Source organism: Cervus elaphus, chromosome 19, assembly GCF_910594005.1.
Source record: "Cervus elaphus chromosome 19, mCerEla1.1, whole genome shotgun sequence".
Taxonomy (NCBI): Eukaryota; Metazoa; Chordata; class Mammalia; order Artiodactyla; family Cervidae; genus Cervus; species Cervus elaphus.
Window position 1 is genome coordinate 73478245 of NC_057833.1, and position 26950 is coordinate 73505194.

At 62.5% G+C, this 26950-nt stretch overlaps 1 protein-coding gene across 1 annotated transcript; it reads right to left on the reverse strand.

The window, feature by feature from the left end:
* Window positions 1–321: 321 nt before the first annotated feature.
* PFKL (phosphofructokinase, liver type) lies at window positions 322–25673 on the reverse strand. The gene is made up of 22 exons (XM_043874567.1): window positions 25507–25673; window positions 20162–20235; window positions 18055–18132; window positions 15970–16159; window positions 15150–15315; window positions 14513–14557; window positions 14149–14257; window positions 12359–12454; window positions 11305–11397; window positions 9967–10092; window positions 8863–8927; window positions 8161–8224; window positions 6209–6355; window positions 5777–5847; window positions 5221–5308; window positions 4595–4747; window positions 2949–3113; window positions 2390–2451; window positions 2065–2176; window positions 1386–1485; window positions 1193–1298; window positions 322–815 (listed from the first exon to the last, which is right to left on the reverse strand). The coding sequence occupies exons 1-22, from the start codon at window positions 25589–25591 to the stop codon at window positions 668–670; spliced, it is 2343 nt and encodes a 780-aa protein (XP_043730502.1). The 5' UTR covers window positions 25592–25673; the 3' UTR covers window positions 322–667.
* Window positions 25674–26950: the final 1277 nt, after the last annotated feature.

A 26950-nucleotide genomic window follows, 5' to 3' on the forward strand; every position in this document is an offset into this window, starting at 1 on the left:
TCTCCTGGGTGGTCCCTCCCACCACCACCTGTCCCAGGGTCCTTGGCTCTGCTTCTGAGACCCCAGCCCAGGCAGAGTCTGGGAAACATTCCAGGTCAGACTCAGAAGTCCTCCCAAGACTGGTGTGGGGGTCAGGTCACCATACAGACAAGGGTGAGGAGCTGCTGGTCCAGGGAAGGGGTGTGGCCCCAGGGGACGCAAGTCCCTGAGATAGCCTCAACCCAGGGGCCAAAGGAGGACCCCAGACTCATGCGTACAGGTCCAGGGATGACCAGCCCCCAGCCCGCCCACCCTCCCCAGGTTTCCAGAGATTGACAGCACTCCACAGTCAGGTGATTTTATTCCTAGAAAAGGTGACAAGCTCTGCTCAGCCCCGGCGGCCAGTGCACACAGAAGCAGGGTCGCCTAGGAGAGAGGCTCCAGGCCACAGCGGGTGCTGAGGCAGAGGGGCAGCCATGTCCAAACACAGATGCCAGCACACGCCCCTGCACTGGAAGGGGCTGCCCAGGGTGCTCTGTCCCGGGAGAGAGCCGAGAGGGCGGCAGGAAGGAAGTGGGCAGTGGCCCCGCGGCCCACAGCCCCTGCCCACGCGCCTGCAGGGTCCAGCAGCCCGGCCCCGAGGAGCGGGGGGAGGTGGGTGCAGGGTGAGCGGGGCGTGGACACGGCTTCAGAAGCCAGTCTCGATGCTGAGGGTGCGGCGGGTGACATGCTCGAGCTCCCCGGACACGTAGTCGGCCATGCTGATGCGGTAGTGTGCCAGCATCTTCAGCATGAGCCGCAGGTTCAGCCACCACTGCTCCCGGGGCATGCGGTGCCTGGGGCGGGACAGGGTCAGTGTCAGAGGGCGGGGTCAGGGGCGGGACCGGCGGTGCCTGCGGCAGGGCGGGGTCAGGGCCAGGGGGCGGGGCTAGGGGAGCGGCAGCTCCGAGGCATGTCCCCTCGGGACACCTAGCCACTGTGTTGGGGTCCTGTCCCTCTGGGGCCCACATCCAGGAGGGCTCAGCAGACCGAGTACACCCTCAGACCTGACCATCGCTGACCCCTACCTTCTCATTCTCACCCTCAACCCTGTTGGTGGGGGACAGGGCAACCCTGTGGGTCAGGGTTTGAGTGTGGCCACACCCCTCTCCCAGCACATTCGCCCCAGGCAGGTCCGGGCCGTGCGGTCCACCCTGTCTTTGGAGGGACTCACTCAAAGTCGGTGTCCTTCTTGAGCTCGGTGACAGGGCTGAAGGCCACCGCTTTCTTCTGCAGGCCGATCACGCAGGCCGAGTCAGGGGCGTTGGCGAACACCCGCCCTGTGGACACAGGCCCGTGATGGCAGCCCCCACACCAGGGATGCCAGTGGAAGGCAGGCTGGGCCGGCTGCTGCCTCCTCCACTTACCGTTGCGATAGACTGCCCGCAATTTCTCCGACATCCAGAGTATGGCTTTCACCCCAAGCTTGGTACCATAGTTCCGGTCAAAGGGGGTGGGAGCCCCACCCTGGAAACACAGTGGGTGAGGCCAGGTTCTGGCCTTTGGGGAGCCGTGGGGCCACAGGCAGCCCCAGCCCTAGCCTGAACCCAGCATCCTGGCCCGACCATGACTTAAGTGAGCCCTCCCGAAGAGTTCTGACACCCCATCCCCTCAGCCTGCAACAACCCAGCCCCTTTCTCCATCCCATATCTGGCCTAAAAGCCACCTCCAGAGGCCAGGCAGTTGGTTGCCGACTCATCAAGTGGGGGGCTTCTGTGGGCCCCCGCATCCAGCAGACAGGTCCCACCACTCGTGAGCAAAGACCCCTGAGGAAGGGGTGCCTTGTGGGTGCACACAGCTCTCACATCTGGCTGGAAACCCACAGCGTGGGTCTCACCAAGACATAGCCTGGGTCTCCTGCCTGTGCAGTGGGTGATGAGCACTCGGGTCAGGGGTGTGCGGATGAAGCGGCCCCTGCAGCCAGGTGCCCCATGAGGAGGGGCACAGAGAAGTGTCCTCATTGTGCTGCAGCCCCCTGGGGCCCTGGGCCTGGACACAGGTGTGAGGGAGTGGCCTTCCGGAATCCACATCCCCACCCCACCACACCTGCTGCAGGTGGCCCAGGACGTTGGTCCTGCAGTCAAACACGCCCTTGCCCTCGGAGGAGTAGAGGTTGTACAGGAACTCTGTGGTGTAGTGTTCATGGCACTTCTCGTTCCTGGAAGAGGAATGTGGAACCTAAGTCTCGCAGGATGCTGAGCCCCTCTGGGCTGGCCCACAGGCTCGAAGGAAAGCTCGACCCCACCACCACTGCATCAGCCCCCATCCTCTCTCCGCCCAGCTGCCCCTCAGCAGCCCTGACCCGCAGCCCAGGGGTCAGGAAGCGCCCCCCCACCTCCCCCAGGCCCTGTGGGCTCGCCGGCAGCCTCACCGGAGCACCAGGCCCCGCTGGATGTCCGTCTTCATCTTCTCGGTCATGTGCTCCACGTTGGCCTGCAGAGGGAGGACCAACCACAGTGAGTGAGGTCAGTGCAGCCGCCAGCACTGCCCACCCCCTCCAGCAGCTGCGGGCTGTCCAGGAAGAAATGTTCCAGAATACCCAACACGCAGGGCCAACATGACCCAGGTCAGCCTGCAGGGGCGGGCCGGTCAGGGGTGCTGCGGGCCCTGAAGGACTAGGAGGGCTGGTGTGGGTGTGGGCCTGTGGCTGCACAGTGAGGCCGGGTGGGGAAGCCACCGAGTGGGGAAGGGGGACTGCACAGAGGTGGGGGTGAGGAGGTGGGACTGCACAGCGTGGGGGGACTGCACAGGGTGGGGGGACTGCACAGATGAGGGTGAGGGGACCACACTGTGGGGGAAGGCATGTGGGGGTCATGGGCTGGGTCCCCTTGAAGGCGGTGAGTCCCCAGCCTGCTGGGCTGTGCTCCTTGGCTGGAGTCCCAGCCCCTCCAAGTGGTCTGCAGTGGGAGAAGGGCGGGGGCTCCGCTCACCTTTAAGTCTTGGATGTTGAAGGGATCCTCGAAGACATAGGCAGCGTCGGCCCCCACAGCGATGCCAGTCACGGTGGCCAGGTAGCCGCAGTAGCCACCCATGGTCTCCACAATGAACACACGGCGCTTGGTCCCCGAGGCCGACTGCTTGATGCGGTCACAACTCTGGGGGCCAGGGGGAGGTCAGAGACCTCCCTGCAGGCCACAGGGACCCACGACGCTACAGGGACTCAGGTCTCTGGCCCAAGCTGAGGACCAAGACTGAGGCAGGGAGGGGCTGGGACAACCCCTTTGTTGTGTGCCAGGGTGCTGGCAGCCCTCACTATGATCCCTCCTCTTGGCCACACAGAATCGAATTCCCAGTCTGGGCAATTCTGCCCCCAGGACAAGGTGGGTCACTAGTGTCTGGTGGGTGGAGGCCAGGGTCACTGCTAGGAGGCTCTCCCTGACCTCAGACCAGGGACATACTGGGCCTTAATCTGCCAAAGGGGGAGACATGCCTCCACGTCAGGGTCATAAACAGGGGCCCAGACAACACACGAAGTAAGTGCTCTGCACACACTAACGATAACGTGACACTTGATAACAATCCTAGCTCTGAATGGTTCAAGGAAATTATAGTATTAGATAAAGAACTGAGGAAAGAGAACTAAGAGAGATAAGTAGGTCACTGGTGTCTGAACTGTGAGGATCAACCCCAGATGACCGATGAAGAGCAAAGCGGAGGAAACGGCCACAATGTTTGCAAAGAGTCTGTGTCCCACATATGTAAAGAGCACTTACAAATAAAAAAGAAAACATGCCCAGAGAAAAATAGGCAAGTGGTGGAAAAAGATAATTTCCAAAAACCCACAAATGGCCACCAATAAATGCATGGAAAACGTTCAACTGTACCAGAAATCAGAATTGCGAATGGAAATAGAATCCTATCTTCCCCCACCTGGTGAGGTTCAGGGGCACCAGAAGTTTTGAAAGAGCAGGGGGTGCAGTGACCCACAGCCAGTCCAGATGGAGGTTGGATTCTAAAAAAACCCCTGAGGATCATGGTATTCTGGGAGCCGGGATGTAGGGGTGGGGGGTTTGGGGTCTCCTTTAGTCTCTTGTTCCACTAGTATTTTCTCCTTCATCTAATAACATGTAGCACTTATTAGAGCAGCACACCCTCTTCCAGCTTCAGATCCCCCAAAGGGAGGTGCTGAACCCTCAGGGGAGCTGGGTTCCTGAGAGGTAATAGACAGGGTGGGAAAGGTCTGGAGAGTGAGTCAGGGGGATGCCCCTAGGGAGCAGAGTGGGGCAAGCCTGCTGGAACCCTCCCCAATCCTGGAACAAGGCTCCCACCTCCCATGTCCCAGCCAGAGCCCTGGGTACCCCCGGAGCCACATGTGGCTGCTTCACCAGACAGAACCAAGGCTGGATGTCCACGCCAGTACAGTAGCTCAGTTAGGTCGGCTGCAACCCTGACCACCATCATCCTCACACCCCATCACCCCAGGGCCACTTCCCCCGGTGCCATCCACGAGGCCTCAGGGGGCAGCCGGGTCCTGCCCACCAGCCTCGGTGGGGCCCCGTACCTGTCCCACCCGCTCGGCAGCCCCTCTGCACACTCCCTGCTCCCAGCCAGCCCCCAGCCCACACCCAGCCCGCACCTCCATGGCAGCGTTGACGGCTGTGTCGGAGCCCAGGCTGAAGTCAGTGCCCGGCACGTTGTTGCTGATGGTGGCGGGGATGACGCACATGACAATGCACAGCTCCTCGTAGCGCCCACGGGCCTCCACCAGCTGCAGCACCCCCTCGTAGGCCTGTGGGGATGGGGGGCAGCTCAGGCCCGGCCCTGGAGAGGCTGGGCTGGGGGCCAAGGCCAGAGAAGGGGCCCCTGGCTCCTGCTCCCCACCATGTGTGTGGGGATTGGCATCTGAGCCCACCTGCCCCCACCCGCAGGGCTGAGACCAGGTGGGCCACACCCAGGAGCTCTATAGCCACCGTCCCCAGGGAAACTGGCCTCCAAGGAGGACAGAAGGAGGCCAGCTGCCTTGACCCCGACCCACTGCATGCATTCTGCAGGGGCTCAGGTTCCTCCAGGAGAGGGCAGGAGTGGATGTCTGTCATGTAGGGATGCTGACCGAGCACTAACATCACATGGACATGCCCCCACTACTCAGACCTCCGCTGAGAGCCCTCTGGACTGGCCCCTCGCCAGCAGGAGACTGAGGCCCTCGGCCACCTGGTGCTCCTGCCCAGGCTGCCCCCGCGTGCTCCCCTGCGGCCCCCTCACCTCAAAGCCCCCAATGACCAGCAGGGCGTGGATGTTGTGAAGGCGGATGTTTTCCACAATTTTCTCCATGTAGCCCTTGGGCAGAGTCCTGCAGAAGATAAATCAGATGGCTACGTCAGTCCGCACAGAATGCCAGGCTGGAGGGACACACATCCGCACTGTCTGACCGCTGGAGAAGGTGGGCCTGGGACCTGGCGATGCGATTATTCCCTGTTAGAGGTAGAGGCAGAGGTGAGGCATGGGTGGGTGCGGGTGAAGGGACCACCAGCAGGACAGGTGGCCTGGCACCTGCTCAGTGCCCTCGCTGGACACTGGACACTGCCCTCCCCACACCTGGGCTGTAAGCCTCACTTCCTGCCTGAAGTGAGGGGGTGCCTCTTACAGGCTGGGTAACCTGAATAGCTGTCCTCTACACAGGTGCCCTCAGAGAAGTCCCAGGCAGCAGGGTCTGTGTCCCACTCTGGACAGGCCATCAGCCAGGGAGGACCCAGCCTGGGGCCACAGGGCTGGTTTCCCTGATAACCCCCCCCACTGTCCACGGTGGCCAGCTGCTCACCTCTTCGTTCCCAGCATGGAGCCGCCACGCCCCAGCCAGCCGGCCACGTCATGCCAGCTCACTTCTTGCACCTGTGGGGGGAGGCACAGCTTCAGGGAGCAGGCCAGGGGCACTTGCCCACTTCTCTACAGGCCACGGGCCTAGGCTCAGGAGCGCATGTCCTTGGAGGGACAGAGGCCAGGCCAGGGACTGACCCTCGAGCCACAGGTCGGAGCAGGGTCTCAGGGGCTGGCCTAGGCTGAGGTGGATCCAGCTGTGCCCCCTCCACCCCGGGGAGCAGGCCCGGCCTTTCCCTTGTGCCCACGTTGTGAGTCCCTCGGTCCTTGTGTGTCTGTAAGCCAGCCGGGGATGTAGCCTAAGCTGACCAATGGCAAACGGGCCCACCACCACAGGCCAGGTCCCCCACCCGACCTCGGGCACGGCCGCACCTACCTGATTCTTGGCCAGGCCTTCAAAGCCATCGTGCACGACATATACCGTGTGGCCCTGGGAGATGCCGGAACGCACCGCCGAGCGCACAGCCGCGTTCATGCCGGCCGCCGGGGCCCCCACGTTCAGGATGGCCAGGGAGAAGTTGGTCTTCAGAGAAGAGGGAGAGACAAATGCGTGAGCACAGGGCTGGGGGGACCGCTGACCCAGATGGAAGTCAGCAGACAGCAGCTTCCAGGGAAGGGGCCCCAGTCCTCGGGCCAGCCTGGACACCGTCCCGGGACTGGCCTCCCCTGGATATGACAAACACCTGTCCTCCTGATGCCATAACGCTCAGCCCAAGACCACACAAGCTACTGTGAAGACCCCACCCACAACCCGCAAAGTCCTCATCCAAAAGCAGGAGCAGGACTCCAGCCGCTGTCAGCCAAGTGCAGCTCGGGCCAGTCAGTGCCTGCCTGGATGCCCCCGGCACTCACTCTGTGCTCAGGGCTCAGTGCCCCAGAACATCCTTGGTGAGCAGCAGGGGTGCATAGAGAGAAGGGGGCCTCTGCAGCCACAACAAAGTGCAAAAAAGCAGGCAATTCCAACTTAGTATTAATGGTGGTGTAGTCGCTAAGTCAGGTCTGACTCTCTGCAGCCTCATGGACTGTAGCCCGCCAGGCTTCTCTGTCCATGGCATTTCCCAGGCAAGAATACTGGAGTGGGTTGCCATTTCCTTCTCCAGGGGATCTTCCTGACCCAAGAATCGAACCTGAGTCTCCTGCATTGCAGGAGGATTCTTTACCAACTGAACCACCATGGAAGCCCTTTAATATTAATAATTAATAGTAATACAATGGTTGATTTAACCTGATAGAACCAATGTGTCATCACCTCAACTTGGAATCAATGTAAGAAATCGGGTCTTTCACACCCATTTCCCCCGCTGCTCCTCAGACCCTACACCTGTGGGGCATGCAGGCACCCCGCTGGGAACAGCCACATTCCCAGCAGTCAGCAGCCATGTGTGGCCACTGGCTCTGCTGGGCTGTGTGGCTCTGGTGGGTCCTGGTAACACCAGCCTGATGCCCCAGAAGTGGTCATGACCCAGAGGGTTCTGGAAGGAGATGCGGATACCACTCCACCTTGCCTGGAAATGCTGCCCACCCCCAACCAGCTCTTGGGATAAATGGGAGGGGAGGTGGACCAGGACCCCACCGTCCAAGATTGTCTTGGTGTGGCCCTTTCTTTGTCCCATGATTTCAGAGATGGATCCTGCTGTTGTCCTTATTTGGAAGAGAGACCATTTCGTGAAGTTTTTAGCTATTTGGGAACATGTCTTAATACTCTTGAGAGTCCCTTGGACAGCAAGATCAAACCAGTCAATTCTAAAGAAAATTAGTCCTGAACATTCATTGGAAGGACTGATGCTGAAGTTGAGGCTGTAATACTTTGTCCAACTGATGCAAAGAGCTGACTCACTGGAAAAGACCCTGATGCCAGCAAAGACTGAAGGCAAAAGTGAAGGGGGCAGCAGAGGATGAGATGGTTGGATGGCATCACCAACTCAATGGACATGAATCTGAGCAAACTCCAGGAGATAGTGAAAGACAGGGAAGCCTGGAGCGCTGCCATCCATGGGGTCTCAAAGAGTCAGACACGACTGAGCAACGGAACAACATAACACTGGAGCCCTCCTCTCCTAAGGTAAACCTATGGGCCTGACTTAACCTTCAGCCAATTGAAAAGCGACAGGCCAGTGTGGTCCCCATGCCCAGACACAGGCTGTTGTGACCTACTGGTCAAGCAGAGGCCGAGCCTGCCCTCTCAGCCCGCAGCTCAGACCCAGGCAGGAGGGAGGGTCCCAGTTCCCTGAGCAGGGGCGTCTCCCTACTCCCTGAGCTGGGTTGTGGGGGGCTGGCAGGTGGAGGCCACAGGCGCAGCCAGGTGTGGGCTCCGCACCCTGCTCTCACCTTCTCCTTGGAGATCTTCTGGTGGGCAAGCAGCTTGTAAATGTTCCAGTTGTTCTCAAAGCTCCTGGAAAGGAAGCGAGTCGTGCACAGCGCAGCCACAGCCAAGCAGCCTGGCCCGGCACAGCCACAGCCCAGCCCAGCACGCAGCCTCCAAGGGGCCAGACACGGGCGCGGCCATGTTCCCCACTCTTGTCGCCATGGGGCCTGGCTGGGGGGCCATCGCCGGGCAGCAGAGACCCCTCTAAACATGCGTCCCCAATGCCCCCTCAGCAAAGCGAGTGCCCACGTTCAGCCGGCATGGTCTCCGCAGCTCCAAGGCCAAGGGAACCAGAGGAGAGACCTGTGGGTCCAGTCGACCTGGCCCCGGGCCTGCCCCCACTGCTTCCTCCTGTGGTCTCCCCTCCTCCTGCCCCCTCCCCAGGCCCCCTTCCTGACTCTACCTGTGCTGTGTTCTGCAACCCCCCAGCCCTGCAGGCCCCTCCTGCCCCATGGGGAGCGTCCACACAGCCTGCCTGCTTCCCGGTTACAGGGACCGTCACACCCCATCTCCTGCACAATGCATGCCCGAGGAGGGCGGCTCAGAGCACCACCTCTGCAGGTGGGCACATCCGCGTGTCAGGGGCAGGCGGTGACCATGGGCGAGCCACTCGGAGTCTGCTGGGGGCCCCGTAGAACAGACCATTGCCCAGTGTGGGCCCTCACCTGCCTCGGAGCTGGATGGCCTCATCAAACCTCTTCTCGTCCATGGCCTTCTGCACCTCCTTGGTCTTAAAGCAAACAAGAAGCACAGGCTGGAGGCAGGGGTCTGGCACACTCAGCTGAGAGGGGCCTGGCCCAGACCTGCCGGGCAGCCGTCACTGCTGGCAATCGGGAGGTCTAAGGGCAAGACGACCCCACCTGGCCCACTGGGTCTTCCCCTCCCTGGAAGGGGCACCTGGACCTCACTCCTCCTCAGACCCTGGCAGGCAGCCAGGGTCTAAGAACGAAAGGGGAGGCAGTTCTGACCCCCAGGCTCACACCACCGATGACCAGCCTGCCCCGAAGCAAGGCCCCATGAGGTCATGCAGTAGGGTGTTCCAGGAGAAGCGCCGGGGCAGCCCCCTTCTGCCGCCAACCTGCCTCCCCTAGGTGGGCCCCACCCCGCCCCCAGCTGCAGAAGGGAAGCCAGCACCCACATTTCCATCAGCCTCCCAGCCTCTCTCTGCCCTCACCTCCCGCTCCCCCTCCCGCGGTGGCCCCTTCTCTGACAACACAAGATGTCCCAGTGGTTCTGGCCCCTCGCTCCCCCTTCACCTTCTCATGCCCACCCCGCCCAGTGCAAGACCTGTCCCAGACCACTGGCTCAGGGAGGCTAAGTGACCTTGGCTCCCCCCAGGTTGCGCAAACTCCAGCTCACCAGACCCCCCCAGGCTCACTGGCTCCCTGCAGCCCCCACACCTCTCTTAGGACTTGTCTCACCGAGGCACCTGCTGACACCTCCCTCCCCGCCTGGATGACTGCAGGCCTTGGATACCCTGAGGCCTGCTGGGGTGGGCAGCAATGCACCAGGGTAGGCACACCAAGAGGTGGTACTGCGTGAACCGCCTGCTCCCTGCCACACACGTGGGGGAGCAGCAGGACCCCGAGAGGGACAGGCTGGGGGCCCTTGCAGCAGGCCTGCTGGCTGGGCCCTGAAAGGCCTGGAAGGGCAGGCAGCTCCAGGTTGTGGTGGGGAGGGGGCCACAGCAGAGCCCAGCAGAGCACAAAGGCCCCGGGCACCTCCCTGGACACCCTCACCCTGGGCACCCTGGGCAGGCCAGTGCTCACCATCTGCACACACTCCATGAGTGGCAGCCGCACAGACTGGTTCCCTGAGAGGCTGACCACGCAGGCCGGCGTGTCGGGCGTGGCCTCCAGCAGCGCCATCACCGCCTCCATGCCCATCTTGCTGCTCTGAACAGGGAGAGGGTGGTAGAGCTCAGGCAGGTATAACCAGGAGGGAGCCAGCCCCATGCCACACACATCCCGCAGCAGACCCACAAGGCCTCAGCCCTCAGAGCCTGCCCACCACACACACACACATGCACATGCACATATGTGCTAGAAGCTTCTAGAACAAGTGGCACCATTTATTCTAGAAATGCTGACTCCGTATGGTCATCGTTCACAACACCCACCACCCCGCCTGGCACCATTTCTCAGGTCTCAGTGGCCCTGCTAGGGGGCATGGTCTCGGCACCCCAGGTTGCAGCGGCAGGGCTGGACCTGGGTTTCTGGGGTTCTCTCCACTATGACGAGGTTTCTCATTTTGGGCTCCCTTGTCACAGCTGTTCTGGGGTGGGTGCAAACGGGGGCGTGGGCTGGCAGGCTGGACCAGCTAAAACAGGTAAGGACTGCCCTCCGTGGGGACAAACCACAAACCTGGGTCCCAGCACAGACAGCGGGAACACACAGGTGCGTGGAGAGCAAGGCCCGTGGCTCCGCTGGGTGAGACAGCGTGTCCCTGCGTGCACCACGCCGGGCCCCCCACAATGGCCAGGCGAATGTCAGGAACAGCCTCGGAGGAAAGGCCCTGCATCCCTCGGGAGCACCGCAAGCCGGTCCCCCTCCTATACCCCCTGTAGGCCTGAGCTCGGGGACCAGCACCAAGCTGCTCCTCCTTTGTCTCCCTCCCAGGCATCCTGTGTCTCCACCAGCATCCGCAGAACCGGAGGCCCAGGCACAGCTCCCACCTGCCCCGCAGCCTCCAGCCCCTCCCCAGGGTGACCAGTGCCTCATGGGCAGGCGCTTTACCACCCAGGGGCATCCCTGACCGAGTCCCTGTCACCCTGGGGCTGCAGCAGGCTTCCCAACCTGCAGAGGGTGAGGCGGGACCAGCAGCAATCAGGACACCAATGACCCTCGGGCCAGGACCCAGCGCCTGGGCCCTGGAGCTGAGGCACCCAGGCCACTGGCCAGACTCAGAACAACCAGACATCAGACTCGCTGCTCCCCCAGCCCTCCTCCCCAAGGTCCCACCAAAGGCATCTCCAGGAGGCTGGGGAGCCTGGGCCGCCAGGCCCCACTCTCACTATGAACACTGGTGGCAGTGAAGAAACATGCACCCAAGCATGCACACACACCATGTCACCCGTGCACGCACATCCAGGGTGATGCCCCACCTACCAGGATGCGGTCGAACGCCGAGGGGGTCCCTCCCCTCTGCACGTGGCCCAGCACAGTCACACGCGTGTCGAAGCCCAGCCTCTGGACCACCAGCTGCTCATAGGGACAGAGAAGCAGGCGCCCTTGATTTGCCACACCTCTCCCACTGGACAGGGCCACCACATGGCCCCCAATGCTCTTCCCTCCCCCGTCCCCCACCTGCCTCTGGGATTTCAGGGTGTCAGAACCTCAGGGGCCCTACAGAGCTAGCCCAGGGTTCACTCCGACAGCCTGAGTGTGCCGGGGGCTGTCTCCATGTGTGTGTGCGGATGCATGCTCCTGTGTGCGTGGGTGTGTATCTGTGTCACCATGGGGGCGTGTGTCTGTGTCACCGTGGGGGCATGTGTCTCTGTGTCTTCCCACACACATGCCAGGTTGTAGGAATTTGTCATGGTCTCCCGCCCCTGTGGGTCAGGCACCACCAGCCACTGGAAGGAAGCAGAGGGCACAGTGAAGGGGCAGACAGGCCAGTTCCTGGCAGCACCTGACTGGACCTTGAGGACAGGGTGGGTGGCCAAGGTGAGGGGCATGGAGGCTCCCAGGGGCTGTGCCCCACTAGGGGACGGGGGCCAAGGGCCCTGGGGCAGAACCAGGCATGTGGGTGCGGGTCACAGGTAGGAAGGATTCCCCAAAGCCCCAGCTGTTCTGTTATGAATCTGATATGGATGGGCGGTGGGCATCCCTGTCACTGAGGGGCTGGCAGGGGCTAGACTCAGCCATTGGGACACTGTTGGGGGACTTAATGGGGCTCCTAGGATGGGGGCTGTCCTGAATGAAGACTGGAAGCCAGAAGGTGCAGGGCTCCCAGCAGGTGGGGCCAAATTTCAGCCTGGGGGCCCAGGGCTTCTCAGGGGTCCCAGCCATGCCCACCCTACATCTGACAATCACTGGGGCCAAAGACACTCCCTCTACGGGCCAGGGTTGGGACCCCAGCAAGAGCACGTGGGGCCTGGAGATAAAGGGGAGACCCCCCCCAAGGCCCTGCCAATCCCACATGACCCAGGGGTTCACTCACGTCCTTCACGTAGCGGGACGAGATGGGCTTCCCGTTGCGGTCGATGGCGCCCTCAGCAATGATGATAATGTTCAGGCGGGACCCTCGGCTCCGAGTCTGGGTCAGAGACACCGCAGGGCTCAGCCGCCAGCCTGCAGACACCTGTCCCCAGACACCTGGAGCCCTCCTTGGGGTCCACGGCTCAGGGCTCATGTGGGCGAACCAGGACCCTGCTGCCCCACCTGGGCTTGGGGGTCAGGGAGGAAGAGCTTGTGGCGGGCTGGGGGACTGCAGAATTCCTGCCCACCTCCCACTCCCCAGGCTGAGGGAAGCCTTACTGCCTCAGCTGGTAAGGATGAATTAGCACCACTCATTGTTGCAAATGAGAGGGTCTTGGGGGATTTAAAAGTGCTTTTCACCTATTTCCTCAACAAACATTTGTAACAGTCCCTCTGATCCACCAGCCCCTGTTGGCCCCACAGCATTAGAAGAGACTGAGAAAGATAGGATTGGAGTAGCTCCTGCAAGGCATGGGTGCAGAGGGGATGGGGAGCCAGGCATGGAGGGCTGCCTGGAGGAGGCGGTGGCGGTTCAGTGAAGTGAAGCTGCCAGAAGGGCCCACACCTCCCCGCCTCACTCACTGCAGCCCAGGAGGTGGGCAGGGCAGAGGGTGACAGCTGCATGTAACAGGTGGGGAAATTGAGGCTCAGGGAAGCCCTGGGGGGTGGGGCAGGGGTGGGGCTGAGGGCCTTACACAGAGCAGGAAAGCAGCAAGGTGTGTGAGCCTGAGTCCAGGCCACTTCCAGGAAGACCAGCCCCCAGTTCTCAGCGAGTAGGTCAAGGCCAAGGCCAAGGTCAGCCAGGGACCATCACCGCCAGAGCCGTGCTCCACCCATCGAGGCTACGCAGCCACTTGGGGGTACAAGGACTCCACCCAAGGAGAGGCCACAGGCCTCTGGCCGGCCTCCCTGCCAGGCTCAGTTCAGTCCCACCCTTGCCTTCACTGGGGAAGGTTCCAGAATGCAGTCGTGACCCTCAGCCCCGCCCACTGTCCTGGGCAGGGACACAAAGCCCTGGGTGGTGGGGCTAGTGGGGGTGGGGGGGATCATTCACCAGTGGATGGGAGTGAGGCCACCTCCTTGGTCACATGGGGACAGGGACACGTGGGAAGCACAGGGCTGGCTCTGACCACCCCCAAGACGCCGGAACAGCAGGCCCAGCCCCAGGCAGCCTTCACGCTCGTCCTGCCCTTGGGCCAGTTTGCAGAGGACATTGTGGGTGGACACAGCCTGTTAGGGCCCCAGACTGGGCCTGAGTGTGAACTTGGGAGCACAGTCTCAGGGGCTCCCTGGCTTCGAACCCAGACCACAACCCCGGAACACCACCTCATGGAACGGCGCCTCCCACCCCTGTTCTAGCCCTCCTGTCCACCGCTGATCCCTGGCCTAGCCAAGCAGCCAGCTTATCCCAGTTGGGGGCTTTGGGGATCCCTACCTAGGCCAGGGTATCTGCCTGTTCTGTGCCAGAGGCCCCAACTTCATCTTGGGGGGCCAGAAAGCTGCGTCCTGGGCACCCCGGCTCAGGCGCCCCTGCTCATCCCTCCTGGATGAGGCCTCAGCCCCCCTTCTGCTCCCACCCCCATGACCTGCCCCGTCGGAGCCCCCACCACACATCCCTATGAACCATCTTCACAAGGCCATGCCCCCAACTCGGGCTCAGCAGTCAGGGCCCCCAGGAAGCCAGCTAGACCGTCTCCCTGCTCCTGCCGTGCTCACGGCAGGGACCCTGGGAGAAGACCCTCACCCGCTCACCTCGCCGAGACGCTCACACATGAAGTTCTCCCAGCCATCCTCGGGGGGCGCCTCGGGGATGAACAGCCAGTCGGCCCCTGAGGCCAGGGCAGATACCAGGGCCAGGTACCTGTACGGGCAGGAGGGGGCGGGGCTGCAGTGGGTGGACCCCCACCCAGCACCCCGGACCCCGGGCCCGGGGTTACAGGGCAGGTACAGCTCTGAGCGGCACCCAGCCCCAGAGTCAGAGCTCCCAGCCCCACACCAGCTGACACCCAGAGCGTCGAGGGAGCATCCGCCACATGCAGGGCACCAAGGCAGCCCCACGTCCTACTCCCGCTCCCCAGGAGCCCCGGGCCCCTGCTGACCGGGACCGCCCCCTTACCCGCAATGCCGTCCCATCACCTCCAGCACGAAGGTCCTCTGGTGGCTGTGGACACAGAGTGGACAGAGGTCATCAGTGCCGAGGCTCGCGGAGCAGCCTGGACTCCTGTGTCCCACCACCCATAGCCCCAGCTCAGCCAAGAGCATGCCTGAGAGACACAGAGGACGCGGGGGCAGCCCAAGGACAGACAGCCTCTGTCCTTCCCAGGGTGGCCAAGTCTCTGCACTGAGTCACCTCCGTCGGGCTCACACCCGGTGTCAGACTGGTTTTCACTGATCTTCTGTTCCTGAGGCTGAAGGCCATTTGCCTGGCCTGGGCTTGGCTGTCACAGCTAGGAGATGAGGACCCCTGCGGGATGCACCATCACCCAGGGCCGCAGGAGCCCTGTAAGAGCCGTGGCCCACCCAGGGCTCAAGGGAACCTGGCGGGGTGGGGACCAGACCCAGAGACCTTTCTGCTCACCCCATTGTGAATCTCCCTCTGACTGGGGGCTGAGGGCAGCCAGCACAAACCCCTAGGGATGGAATCATACTGACAAGCCATTGACTCTGCAGAGCGGCCACCTCAGCTCCTGGCTGGGGGACGGGATCCCGAGCTTGCTTGCCTGATGGCCTGGCTGGGTGGAGGCCTCGCTCACCTCTGGGCGGTGGTGGTGATGGCGTCGATGACTTCCATGATGCGGTGCAGCGCCGAATCTGTGCCGATGGTCATGTCAGTGCCGCAGAAGTCGTTGTCGATGGAGCCCACCAGCCCCGCAATGTTCAGATGCGAATAGGTCTGAGCCGTTCCCTCTGAGATCTTGCCTGGGAAAAAGGGGCCGGTCTGGCTGCAGCCTCTGTGCCTCCACCCAGCTCCCATGGCCACAACATGGGGCTCAGACCCTGATCCCTGATCACCTCCCTCAGCCCACCCTCAGTGCAACCTGATCAGGCCCTCAGGCTCGGCTTCCTCCTCCCCAGGTCCTGCAGCAGGGGTCCCGGGTGTGGGGAGGGGAGCAGTGGCTGGACCACTAGAATCAAGTACAGACTCATCCCCTACCCAGAGACCCCCAGGGAAATCCTGGAGTGTGCACCCCTCACCTCCACATCCCCATGAGCGGCACAGAACCAACGGAGCTCCAATAGGCCACTTTCCAACTGGGGATCCCCAGGACTTTGCGTCTTATGTTACCAGATTTTAACTATCACGCTTCTAGAAACTAGGACAAACCCATAACCAACATCCAGGAACGAATCCTGCAGCACAGGTAAGTCAGCCTGGGAACTGCTGTCCAGCCCCAGGAGGCCTCACTACTGGCCAAACTTGGAGCATCAGGTGAGCACCTCCCACCCTGGCCCACACCTCCTGGAGCGTCCAGGCCTCTCCTCCCAGCCAGCAGCCAGGTGGCCTCTCACCTCCTCTGGTCCTGCCCACTCCCTGCCCTTGAGCTGCTGTGTCCGGGCTGGGCTGCAACCCACCTTCGCTCACCAGCTCCTCCAGGAGGCTGCCCCACTCGCTGCGGAAGATGTTGGCTCCAGTGAGGCTGCCGTCCCCACCAATGACGCACAGGTTGGTGATGCCGCGCTGGACCAGGTTGTAGGCGGCCGCCCGTCGCCCCTCCCGCGTGGTGAAGGCCTTGCAGCGGGCACTGCCGATGACGGTCCCACCCTGCATGGAGGAGGGGGAGCCTGAGCCAATGGGGCATGGGGGGGACCTGAGCACTGTGCGGGGGAACTGGGGACCCCAAAGAACTGAGAGGGCTGAGGCCAGGGGCTCCTCAGAAGCCTGGGCAGTTGTCCCCCTGCTCCCTGGCATGTCTCCTCATGTTAGCGAGGAGGAAACTGTCCACCACCAGGCTCAGGGAGGTCAACAAGGCAAGGGGTGAGCAGGCTCCGAGATCTGTAAGGTGCACACAGACACACACATGTGCATGCATGCACATGCACACACATGCACACACATGCATGTACTCTGGTAGATACGTCGCGACCCAACACAGGGACCTGCCTGCACAGCTCACGCCAGCATCCACGTGGCCCCTCCCTGCTCAGCCTCGGCCGGGGCTCCCCAAACTGTCCCCCAAGAACACCTGTGGATCCCCTGCTCTCAGCCAGGTGTGAGAACAATGTGCCCGGGCCCCGCCATGCTGCTCCCGAGACCACAAGGCTGGTTTCCGACTTCATGGAAAATGTGAGTCAGAGCTGCCCCCGGCCGAGCCCACTCCCTCCCGGAGCCCCTCCGGCCCCCACGGCCCCTCTTGCCCCGACACCCCCAGCCCCTGTGTTCTGTGCTGCTCCTCACTCCTCCCCAGACACCAGCTCCTCCCACATCCTTAGGGCTCAGCTTTCATGCAGCTTCACTTCGCAGCCACCACGTGGCCTAACACCCCTTCCCTGGGTGCTCTCTCAGGACAGAAAGACGGCCATCCTCAGACACAGGGTCGGAGCAGAGCGGCAGCTGGACCCAGGCCTGAGGCAGGACGGCTGTCCTTCTTGGACCCCTGGGGTGGAGGACGAGGTACCCAGGCCACCGCAGCCCCACCCACGATGGGCTCAGGGAGCACGGCTCCAGAACAGGAGAACAGGGGACAGGGGTCTGACGAGGCCCAAGAACAGGGCTCGTCTGTGCCCTGCTGGGCCCACCAGGCCTCGATCAACCGGCTGGTTCCCACGGTGCCTATAGAGCGCAGTCCCCTGGGAACGTCCACCCTGGGCAGGAGGGGAGGGGCCAACCTCAGGGTTGGCCATGCCTGGATGACCCGGGGTCCAGGCCCATCACCCACTGCTCTGCTGACCCATGTGTGGCTCGTGATGACAACAGACCACTTCAATTAGCAGGTGTCAGCTGGTGGCCCAGGATACAGAGGTGACAGGTGCCCCACAAAGGTCCCTGCTCTTTGGGAGGACTAGGGTCTCCCCATAGACACCTGGTTCAAAGACCCCCTTGCCTAGGAATCCCTGACCCCAGTGAGCTGCTCATCCCCCGCCCTCACTAAATAGGATGATGAAGGGGAAGGCAGGGGAGGCGCCGAGAGGCTGAGGCCGCATAGGCCTCCCTCCAGGGTGCCCTCTTCAGCCCGCAGCTGGAAGCTGAGACATCTGGGGCCATCCCAACCCTGTGATCTCTTAAACCCATGACCTCCCACCCCCGTGACCCCAAGGCAACTGGATGGCATAGTCAGCCTGGAGCCAATCCCCTGAGGGATGGTGTGTAGCCTGCATCCCTAAGTGTGCAAGTCCCCCTGTGTGCCTATGTGTCACTGTGTGTGTCTGATATGTGCACCTGTGTATCCCCCCGTGTGTCCCTCTGTGTGCCTATGTGTCACTGTGTGTGTCTAATATGTGCACCTGTGTATCCCCCCGTGTGTCCCTCTGTGTGTCTATGTGCCTGTGTGTGTCTGTCTCGTGTGTCTGTCTGTCCCTCTTTGTCCCGCTATGGGTCTAAGTGTCTATGTGTGTCTGATATGTGCACCTGTGTATCCCCTTGTTGTTCCTCCATGTGCCTGTGTGCATGTCCCGGCGCGCACACGTGCTCACAGCAGGGAGGGAGGGTCACAGGCTCACCAGCTGGATGATGTTGGAGACGCTGAGCCAGTTGGCCTGCTTGATATTCTCACCTCCCTCCACGAGGCCTTCATAGCCCTGAAAGTGAGGGGACAGGCGTGAGATGGGTGCCTATGGCCGCAGAGAACACCACCCACCCGAGCAGGACGCATGGAACCTCGGCCAAAACCCCTGCTGGCAGGAAGCAGGCCCAGGGGTCCTGACTACAGAGGCCCTCCACTCCCAGGGCCTTGGGGGACGAAGCTGGGTCGGTTGGGGTCAGGGGTGTTAGGGGACAAAGCTGGGCTTGGCTGGAATCAAGGATGTCGGGGGAGAGGCCTGGCACCCAGAGGGTCTCCCGGAACACCCTCTGCAGGGCCTGCAGGGTGGTGTATTACAGAGCGTGACTCGCTCAGCAAAGTGCTCCTGTCATAGGCAGACCTTCTGATGCGTGTCCATGAGCTGCACCTGGGTCACACACCTGGTTCAGAACCAGAGCCAGTCAGCGCCCTGTGGGCCCTCTGCCCTGCCAGGACCCTCTCCCCCAAAAGTGCCCACTGCCCCGCCTCCCAAGGTGTCAACTAGGTTCAGAAATGACAGGCACAGCATCCACTCTGTCTGGCCTCCTTCTCTCGGCTGGGTGACTGTGTGGCCCCACAGGACCACGTGCGGCTGTGACTGTGCTCACTTGCGGGAGTCCCCCGAGCAGGCCCCCAGTGTATGATCTATTCACCGTTCGTGGACCTCCGGAGGGATCCTGTTTGGGACTATTGGACCTAATGCTGCTAAGAACACGTTTATGTGTCACTAGGCGTGCAGCCAGCCTCTGACCGCACTGCTACATAGTGCCCCACCTGCCGTGGCCACCTTGTCCATCAGCAACATGGACAGGGCAGGCCTCTGGGCACCTCTCCTCCAGTGCCAGGCCGTGCAGGGCTCCATCCTGGAGGCTGCATGTGGCCCCTGCAGGTGGGTTCTCCCCTGAGCTCCGCTGACAAACCATGTTATTTCCCAATGACATAAGCCACTGGCCGCCTGGACAGCCGGCCCTTCTCATTAGCAGGAGCTCTTCTTACAGTCTGGACCAGGCCACGTGCTTTCACAAATGGTGAGGAGGCAAAGCACCGCCAAGCACCATGGGTACAACCGCCGGGAGCCTGGCCTTGGACCCACCCCACCCTGAGTGGGCACCACATGTCCACGAAACTCGGCCACTCCCTGAAGAATCTCACCCTGCCCCTTGGAAGGTTCTAGACCACTATCAGGGCCTGGGCCCCCCGCACCCAGCTCCTGAGGCCCTGAGGAGATGGCTCCCCAGACATGACGTTGAGGACTCTGGCCATCTGAGCCTGGTCTGAGGGTCCAGATCCCGCAGGAGGGGGGACCTGCAGAAGTGCCTGCCCATGTGTCCATTCAGATGGCCCCGCAGAGCCAAAGCTGGGAAGTCACGCCTGACCTGGGTCAGGGCGAAGGGACAGGGACGCAGATATGCCCCAGGTGGAAGGAGGAAGCTCCAGGGAGAGCAGAGCAGGCTGGGGTTCCCGCATTCCAGTAAAGAGTGAAAACAAAGTAACACAGTAACACTGTGAGGGAACTCCAGGGCTGCCCACTGTGTGTCTGTGTCTATGTATCTGCTGCAAGTCTGAAACCCGGATTTAGGGGAATAGGAACGGGGCGGGGGGTGGAGCAAAGGGGAGCCCCAGCTTCTGCCAGAACAAAGCAGAACAATGATTCTCTATTGCTTTGCACAGGGAGGCTGTTTGCTAGGGTGACTCAAGCTCAGGTTAGGCGAGGAGGGTGCAGGAGGGCTGGGGGTCAGAGGACGGTGGGGTGAGGTCCTGGCCTCAGAGGAGGACCACAGCTTCATGCCCTCTTCTCTCTCAAGGGACACAGCTGCGCCCAAGAACCCAGGCTGAAGGCAAGCTCCCCACCCACAGCTCAGAGCCAGGCGGCCCTGCCCCATCCACTGTCCTGACCAGCCTCTCTCTGGGCCTGAACAAGGACCAGTGACCGTGACAGAACAGGGTCCCGCATCCCTCCTCCCTTCCCCTCCCCCCACAATGTTCCCCGCCCGCCTGAGCACAGGGCCCACCCACCAGAGTCTGGAGTGAGGACCCCTGCACCTTACCTCATAGATGAGAAAGACCTTGGCCCCCACGTAAATGCCCATACGAGTCACGGCTCTGACAGCGGCATTCATGCCTGCAAGGTGTCAGGGAGACGCCTGTCAGTGGACACACAGAGTGTGGGGGAACCCCGGGCCCCCCCTCCCCACATCTCAGGGAGCCCAGCCAAGGGTCTCAGTCCGGCCCGGGGTGAACCCCTGAGGCTGTTTTGGCTTCGCATCTGGAAATATGCCACCCCCAGAGTTACGCCGGGAAGGCCCCCACCAGGCCAACCCCTGAGCCTGCACTCCTGACTCTGCACGGTCACCTGCAGACCGGCCACATCCTTTCCAGCCGCATCCTCGCCCAGTGCTCACCTGCAGACTCTGATGCCCGGCACAGCCCTCTCCCTGGCCCTCAAGGCTCTGACCTGGGGGAATCCCAGCAGGTCAGGGACTTGGCCCCAAGATGAAAGAGGGGGCTGGCAGGAGGCAGGAGACAACCGCCTTTCAAACTCTCTGTCATCCTCTGCCAGAGTCTCGGACCACCACACCGAGCTCCGTGTCTGTGGCCCTGGGGCCACGAGGCCCATAGGGGCCTCTATGAGCCAGGAGAGGGGGTCAGTGTCCCCGAGAGTCAAGGCCTGGCTGTTGGGGGTCTGGGAGCCTCAGGCAGTGTAGCTGACTCGGCTGACGCCCCTGCCCCCAAACTGCACTGCACACCGGGGCCACCAGGCTCGACGGATCACCTCTCTGGCCTGTCCCCTAGCCCCAAGACCCCAGTCTCCCACCCCCTCCACCCCCGTCTACAGCAGCTACCGTGCAGCACAGACTTCGTGGAAAGACAGATGTTCATGGGGAGGAGGAGCAGACAGCTCGTAGGAAGTGCTCAGAGGATCTCAGAGGAACCCCGGTCCCCTTCCCTCACGGTCAGTCCTGAGACGGAGATCCACAGAAGGCAAAGGGGTCCCTGAGGTCCCTGTGGGGGGTCATCGTGTCCCTAAGGTTCCTCCATGGAAGACCGCCCACTGTGTCCCTGGGGTCTCATATACAGTCAGGTTCACGAGGCATGACTTGAAGAAGCCCCTGAGAGGCCCGAGCACCAGCAGTGGGCCCACGTGGAGACCCTGCCGCTGTCTGAGGGTGGGACATGGCCCCGCCCAGGGAGCAGGCCTCCAAGTGGCCCGGTGGCAGGGCCGCAGCCGTTGCAGGTCTGGACAGTCCAGGTTAGGGTCCGTGGCCCTGTGCAGGCACCCGGGGAGGGCCCAGCCCCCACACTGACTGCCGCCTAGAGGGTAGCCAGGGCTGGGGCCCACGGGCGGGCTCGGGGCTCTGGGCTCGGGAGCAGGAGCCTGGAATCAGTGGCTGGAGGCAATTTGCCTCACAAAAGATAGCAGCATTAGGAACAGGCGGGGTGGCCCCACGTCCTCAGAGAGGAAGAAGATTGGCCAGTCACCTGCCCTGGGTTCCAGCTTGTGACGCTGGGTCTGGGGACTGGATCACAGAGGTAATGCCGAGTCTAACCCCAGGACCACCCCTGCTCCCCCGGCCTTCTTGCTGGTGGTCCTGGCTCAGAACACAAGCGCATCCCATGATCTGTCCCTAGGCTGTGAAAACTTTTCCCTGGAAGGGCGGGGCACCAGCTGGAGTGTGACGGAGGGCCCAGGAGCCCTGCCCTCCTGGCTCATGAGCTGGTGGAGGGGCGGTGCCCATCAACTTGGGAATCCCGTGGGAGGACCATGAGGGTTAGACCGCATACAGTACCTCAGGAAGAACCTGGTGGGCAGAGCCTGCCCCAGTGGAGGCTCATGGCACTGGGCTCCCAGGAGGTCAGCACAAAGGTCACTCTCCAGACGGGAAGCTGGGGTCCCAGAGGGAGGGAGGGGGGCTGCTGGGACCCCAGCTGGTGCGGGCAGTGCCCGGAGACACCCCAGACCCCCCCTACCTTGGGCACAGCAGGCTGCCCTATCCCCACCCAGCCGCCGAGGCTTCTGCTATCTGACGACTGGAGGGACTCCCCAGGGAGGGGCCCCTGGACATCACAGCCGGCAGGGCACAGGGGCCGGGCGGCACTGAACTGGCCACACTCACGGCTTACACACCTGCCTTTATCAAGAGAACTCCGTTTCTAAAGAAATCATAACTTGCACGTTCCTGTAATGGATGGAAGTGAGGTTATAGTGGCTGAAGTTAGCAGTAGGAGCCCAGTGAGCATAGCAGCCCCGCCCACACCCCCAGGCTGCTCCAGGAACGGGATCTGAAGGCCAACAGTCCTGCTGCCGGAGGTCAAGTAGGTCAAGGGGCTGAGGGATGTGGGGCTGGTGGAGGTGGGGAGGGAGATAAGACAGTTGCAAAACTGCCCCTCCTGCCCCCAGCAGGCCCTAGGTCCTGCAGAAGTGCTTGGCCGCCTCTGGGGCCTTGGCCAGCCCAGGCTTTCCATTCTCAGGTATCTGCCTCCCCAGTCATCCCCGCTGGGGTGAGCCCACTGTGGCCTCACTGCAGGCTCAAGGCCCAAGCCCCACCTCTGGCAGCAGGAGAGAGGCCAGCACTTCTGGATCAGGGGTGGGGGGAGGGCAGTGGCTGGAAACCAGGCCACCATCCAACTCAGAGGTCAGGGGCATCTCCCTAGCCAGCCTGGTGGGCTTGTCTGCAGCCCCAGGGACAGCAAAGGTCCCCATTCTTAGAGTACTGTTCTCAGTCTTGCAGAGAACAAATGACTGTATTACAGGAAAACTCTTGACTCTTCGAATGGGATTGTGCCAGCTGCCATGGAGACGGAGGCCTAAGGGTGTGGGCTTCCCTGTAAACCTCACAGTAAGCTGCCTTCCTAAGAGGGCCTTTTTAATTGCCCTTTAAGCTGCTTTTCTTTCTCAAAATAAACCAAGGATGGCAGCCGCGAGCTCCAGGGTCGGAGAAGCAAGAAGGAGAGCAGCTGCATCCACTGCTGATGAGCCAGCCCTGGACCCTTGCTCGACCTTTCACCCCAACCTCCCCCAACCTCTGCCCTAGAGCAGGCCAGGGAGACTGCTACAGATCACTTCCTGTTGGAGGAAATGGACATCAACCAAACTGATGTCAGAGGTGAAAGCATCTGTTCCGAAGGTGACTTTTCATCATAATTAGCTTCCAGAAAAACAAAATGTACAAGAAAGAGGTGATCTGATCCTGGAGGGATACGGGGCCCAGCAGGTCCATGTTTATTCATCAGTCGATGTGAGGATATGGAGCTGGACTGGACAGCTGAGGGAAACTGAGGCCCCAGGGACGGGCTTGGGTCAAGTCACAGAGCTGGTCAAGGCTGGCTCCCCATCACAAGGCTGGCCTCCATTCGCCCCAACAAGAGCACACTTGAGTGTCTGGGAGGCAAGTGCAGGTCAGAGTGGAAGCCCGTTCTCCACGTGGCTGTCAGCCCCGCCCTACACGGGAGGGCACACAGGGAGGGCCAAGTGGCACCATCAGGTCCCTAGAGGTCAGCCTCTATTTGGAAGGCAGTGGTGAGGGTTCCTGGGGGAAAACTGAGAGGCCACTGTCTAGAGCCAGTTCTCTGGAGCAGCACTAACGAGAAGGAGCAGCCTCAGGCGGACACCCATGGGCGAGCTCCCAGAACTTACAGAGCAGAAAGGCTCTGCCCCGCAGAGAGCCAGCTGGCCCACATCCTCCCCCAGGCATCAGCCTGAGCCCTAAATAGGGAAAGTCTGCGGAAACCTCCTCAACCATAAAACCATGTCACAGCCGGGAGTCTAGGAGAGTGCGGACAGTGCATGAGGTGAGGGGGCTGACGGTCAGCCCAGCCAGCGGCGCATGGGTGGCCACACTACAGGGCATTCAGGAAGCACTCCCCGTTACGTGCGGGGCACCAGGGCTGGACCGGCAAAGAGGAGACCTTCAGTCAAACAGGCTTTGCCCTCAGCTGGCCTGCCTGCCCGGGCCAGCAGCACCCAGGGTCCTTTCCTTCCGGCCCCTTGTCCTATTTTGTCTGTGCACCCGCGGAGCTCAGCTCCCCTGCCTAAGTGTACCTCATTTATCTTCCCAGCCCTCCCTGCAGCACTGCTGTTACCGTGCTGCAACAGGAGCCTGGGGGGAGACCCCCTGCACCCACACCAGACCTCACAGAGGAAGGGTCCAGCCCTCTGGCGATGTGTCTGCCCTCCACACACCGGGCCCTTCCCGTGGTCCAATCTCACAGGATGATGCTTCCCCAAGACCACCCTCCAAGCCCAGTCTCCTCCTGCCTGGCCCCGGCCCACCAGCCTTGCTCTAAGAGGGCGCCAGCCGCCACTGCCCAGCAATAGGCAACCACTCTGACCACGCAGGGCTGCGGACGTGCAGCAGAGCACACCGCCCGCCACCAGTTCCGAAACGGAGGGCTCAGCCAAACCCGCGGAACGCCTGTGCAGGCGCGGGTGCAGACAGCCGCAGATCCCTCTGCCGGCCTGGTCCGGCTCCCTCATGAAATCCGCCCCCACCCCTGTGTGTTCCCCTGCGTCTGAGGGGGAACCAGGAGTCAGTGGTCTGGGGCAGAGACGAACCAGGCGTCTGGACTTTCTGATCTGGAAGGAGGCACACCGGGCTCACTGCGCAGCCTGAAGGTGCTGGTTCCGTCCCTCCTACTTCCTGGGCTACTTAGGATCTCTCCTGGGGTTCAAGGTGTGTGGTGTGGCCATGTGGCCAAGCCCCACAGGTGTGATACTGGCCATCCCAAGCCATTGGTCCTGGAGAGCAGGGGTCAGGACAGGACCAGGGTGCCAGGAGGGGGCTGCCAGGACAGGCCCCCAGGAAGGGCACTAGCCTGGCTCTGCCAGGTCCTGGCTGCGGGACGCTAGGCAGGTCCCCCGGGAAGACCACCGTCTTAGACACGCGGCGTGAGGACAGGCCTGCACTAAAGAAATGCCCCAGAGTCGCCCTGAAGGTGGTGTTTGGGGGAAGCGCTGAGCCCTCGGGTCGTATTTCAGAACCAGGAAGAGACGGGTTCTCCAGGCCTGCGGTGACTGCCCTGCCCTCCGCGGCCTCCTCTCAGCGTGCATTCCAGGAAATGGGGCTCCTGACACACGTGAACGGGAAGGGGTGCCGGGACCGCCTGGGCCGGAGAGAACCGGGAGAGCTCCGGGTCGCTGGCCACAGCCGGCCGCGCAGACACGCCCCCGGGGCGGGGGCAGGCGGGCGCGGGGGGGCACAGATGCCGTGGTGGGCGGCACGTACGCGGGTACCCGGCGCGCCGGGGCGGATCCAGTACAGGGACGGGGACCTGGGCTGGGAGGACCTGCCGACCGCGCGCCGCAGATCCGGGCCGAGGGTGGCGGGCGCGCCGCAGGGACCCGGGGACAGCAGAACCCCCGCCCGCCAGCGACCCGCCGCGCGCCCGCGCCCACCTTGCGCATCGCCGCCGCTGGTCAGCACGCCGATGGCCTTGCCGGCCCCGGTGGTCCGCAGCTTCTCCAGATCCACGCTGGCCATGGTGGCGCCTACTCGGCCGCGCTCACTCTCGCGCCCCGCGCCGCCGCTGTCGCCGAGCCCGCCCCGCGCCTTGCGCTCCGCCCCGCGCCGTGTGAGGTCACCGCAGTCCGCGCCGGGGGCGGCGGGGGAGCGGGGCGGGGCGGTCGAGGCAGGGGCGGGGCCGACTTGCCCGAGCGGATGTCCCGGGTCTCCGGCGCGCACCGCACCCCACTCCCGCCCCCCTACCCCACCCCACCCCGCTCCTGGGCGGAGGGACGGGCGTCCTTTTTGACCAAGTTTTAAACCTGTTCAGTCTAACACGGGGCGCGTTTATTGAGCGGGGCGGACGGTGGCCGTCCAGATCTCTTGGTCACCACCTGCGGCAAAGCTGGTCAAGCACGTTGACCAGACCTGAGGGAAGCCCCACGTGTCATTTTGCTAATCGCTGGCTGCCCTGCTTCTCACAGGAATTTGTAATTCTGGGCACGGGTCTGTTTCAAGTTTGTTCATTGCAGGAGTCAAGAGAGTCCTACCCCGCCTAAGGGCGCGGGGTGAATGCTCTCCCACTTGGAGGGGAGCAAAAGTAAGGCACGAAGAATTAAGAGGAAAACCGGCCAGCGTTCATTCATTCACCTGTCCAGTTACAGGAAATGTTAGCTGGACCCTCGGAAAACTTGCACCCCAGGCAGCACTTTCATGTGTCAGGACAGTGGACTCTACCTTGGGAGCCACGAAGCCCCTCCCCTGATCCCACCCTTCACCCCAGGGTGGGGATCCGGCCAGTCACCAGAACAGACTGGACCCCTGCCCTCAGGAGGCCAGGTCGTTGGTCCTGAACTGGCCCAGGCTGATTGTCCGCACCCCCAGATCCTGGCCCATCGACCACGGGGACACCCGGGGCTCCCACCACAAGCCTTGTCTGCCTTCTCCAGGCTCATGGTCTGTGGGCCCAGGTCACACAGGTGCTGAACATGAGGTACAGTGTTGGAAAGAGAGGTGGGGAGGGACCCCTGCCTGGGAAGGTGGTGGGGGGCACTGCCCTGGAGAGGTGGGGGGGGTCTGCCCCAGAAGGTGGGGGGCACTGCCCCGGGAGATGAGGGGGTCACTGCCCCAGGGAAGTGGAGAGGGCACTGCTCTGGGAGGTGAAGGGGGGGCACTGCCCTGGGAGATGAGGGGGCACTGCCCTGGGGAGTTGGTGGGGGCACTGCCTTGGGGAGGTGGGGGTGTCTGCCCCAGAAGGGGGGCGCTGCCCCAGGAGGTGAGGGGGGCACTGCCCCAGGGAGGTGGAGAGGGCACTGCTCTGGGAGGTGAAGGGGGGGCACTGGGGAGCACTGCCCTGGGGAGTTGGTGGGGGCACTGCCCTGGGGAGGTGGGGGACCA

Excerpts from the sequence above, each read along its gene's own strand:
- PFKL (XM_043874567.1), bottom strand. The coding sequence starts at position 25,591 with ATGGCCAGCGTGGATCTGGAGAAGCTGCGGACCACCGGGGCCGGCAAG. Across the intron at positions 20,236-25,506 it reads CAGCGGCGGCGATGCGCAAG|GCATGAATGCCGCTGTCAGA; the intron begins GTGGGCGCGGGC and ends GACACCTTGCAG. Across the intron at positions 10,093-11,304 it reads CGGCGTTCGACCGCATCCTG|AGCAGCAAGATGGGCATGGA; the intron begins GTAGGTGGGGCA and ends CTCCCTGTTCAG.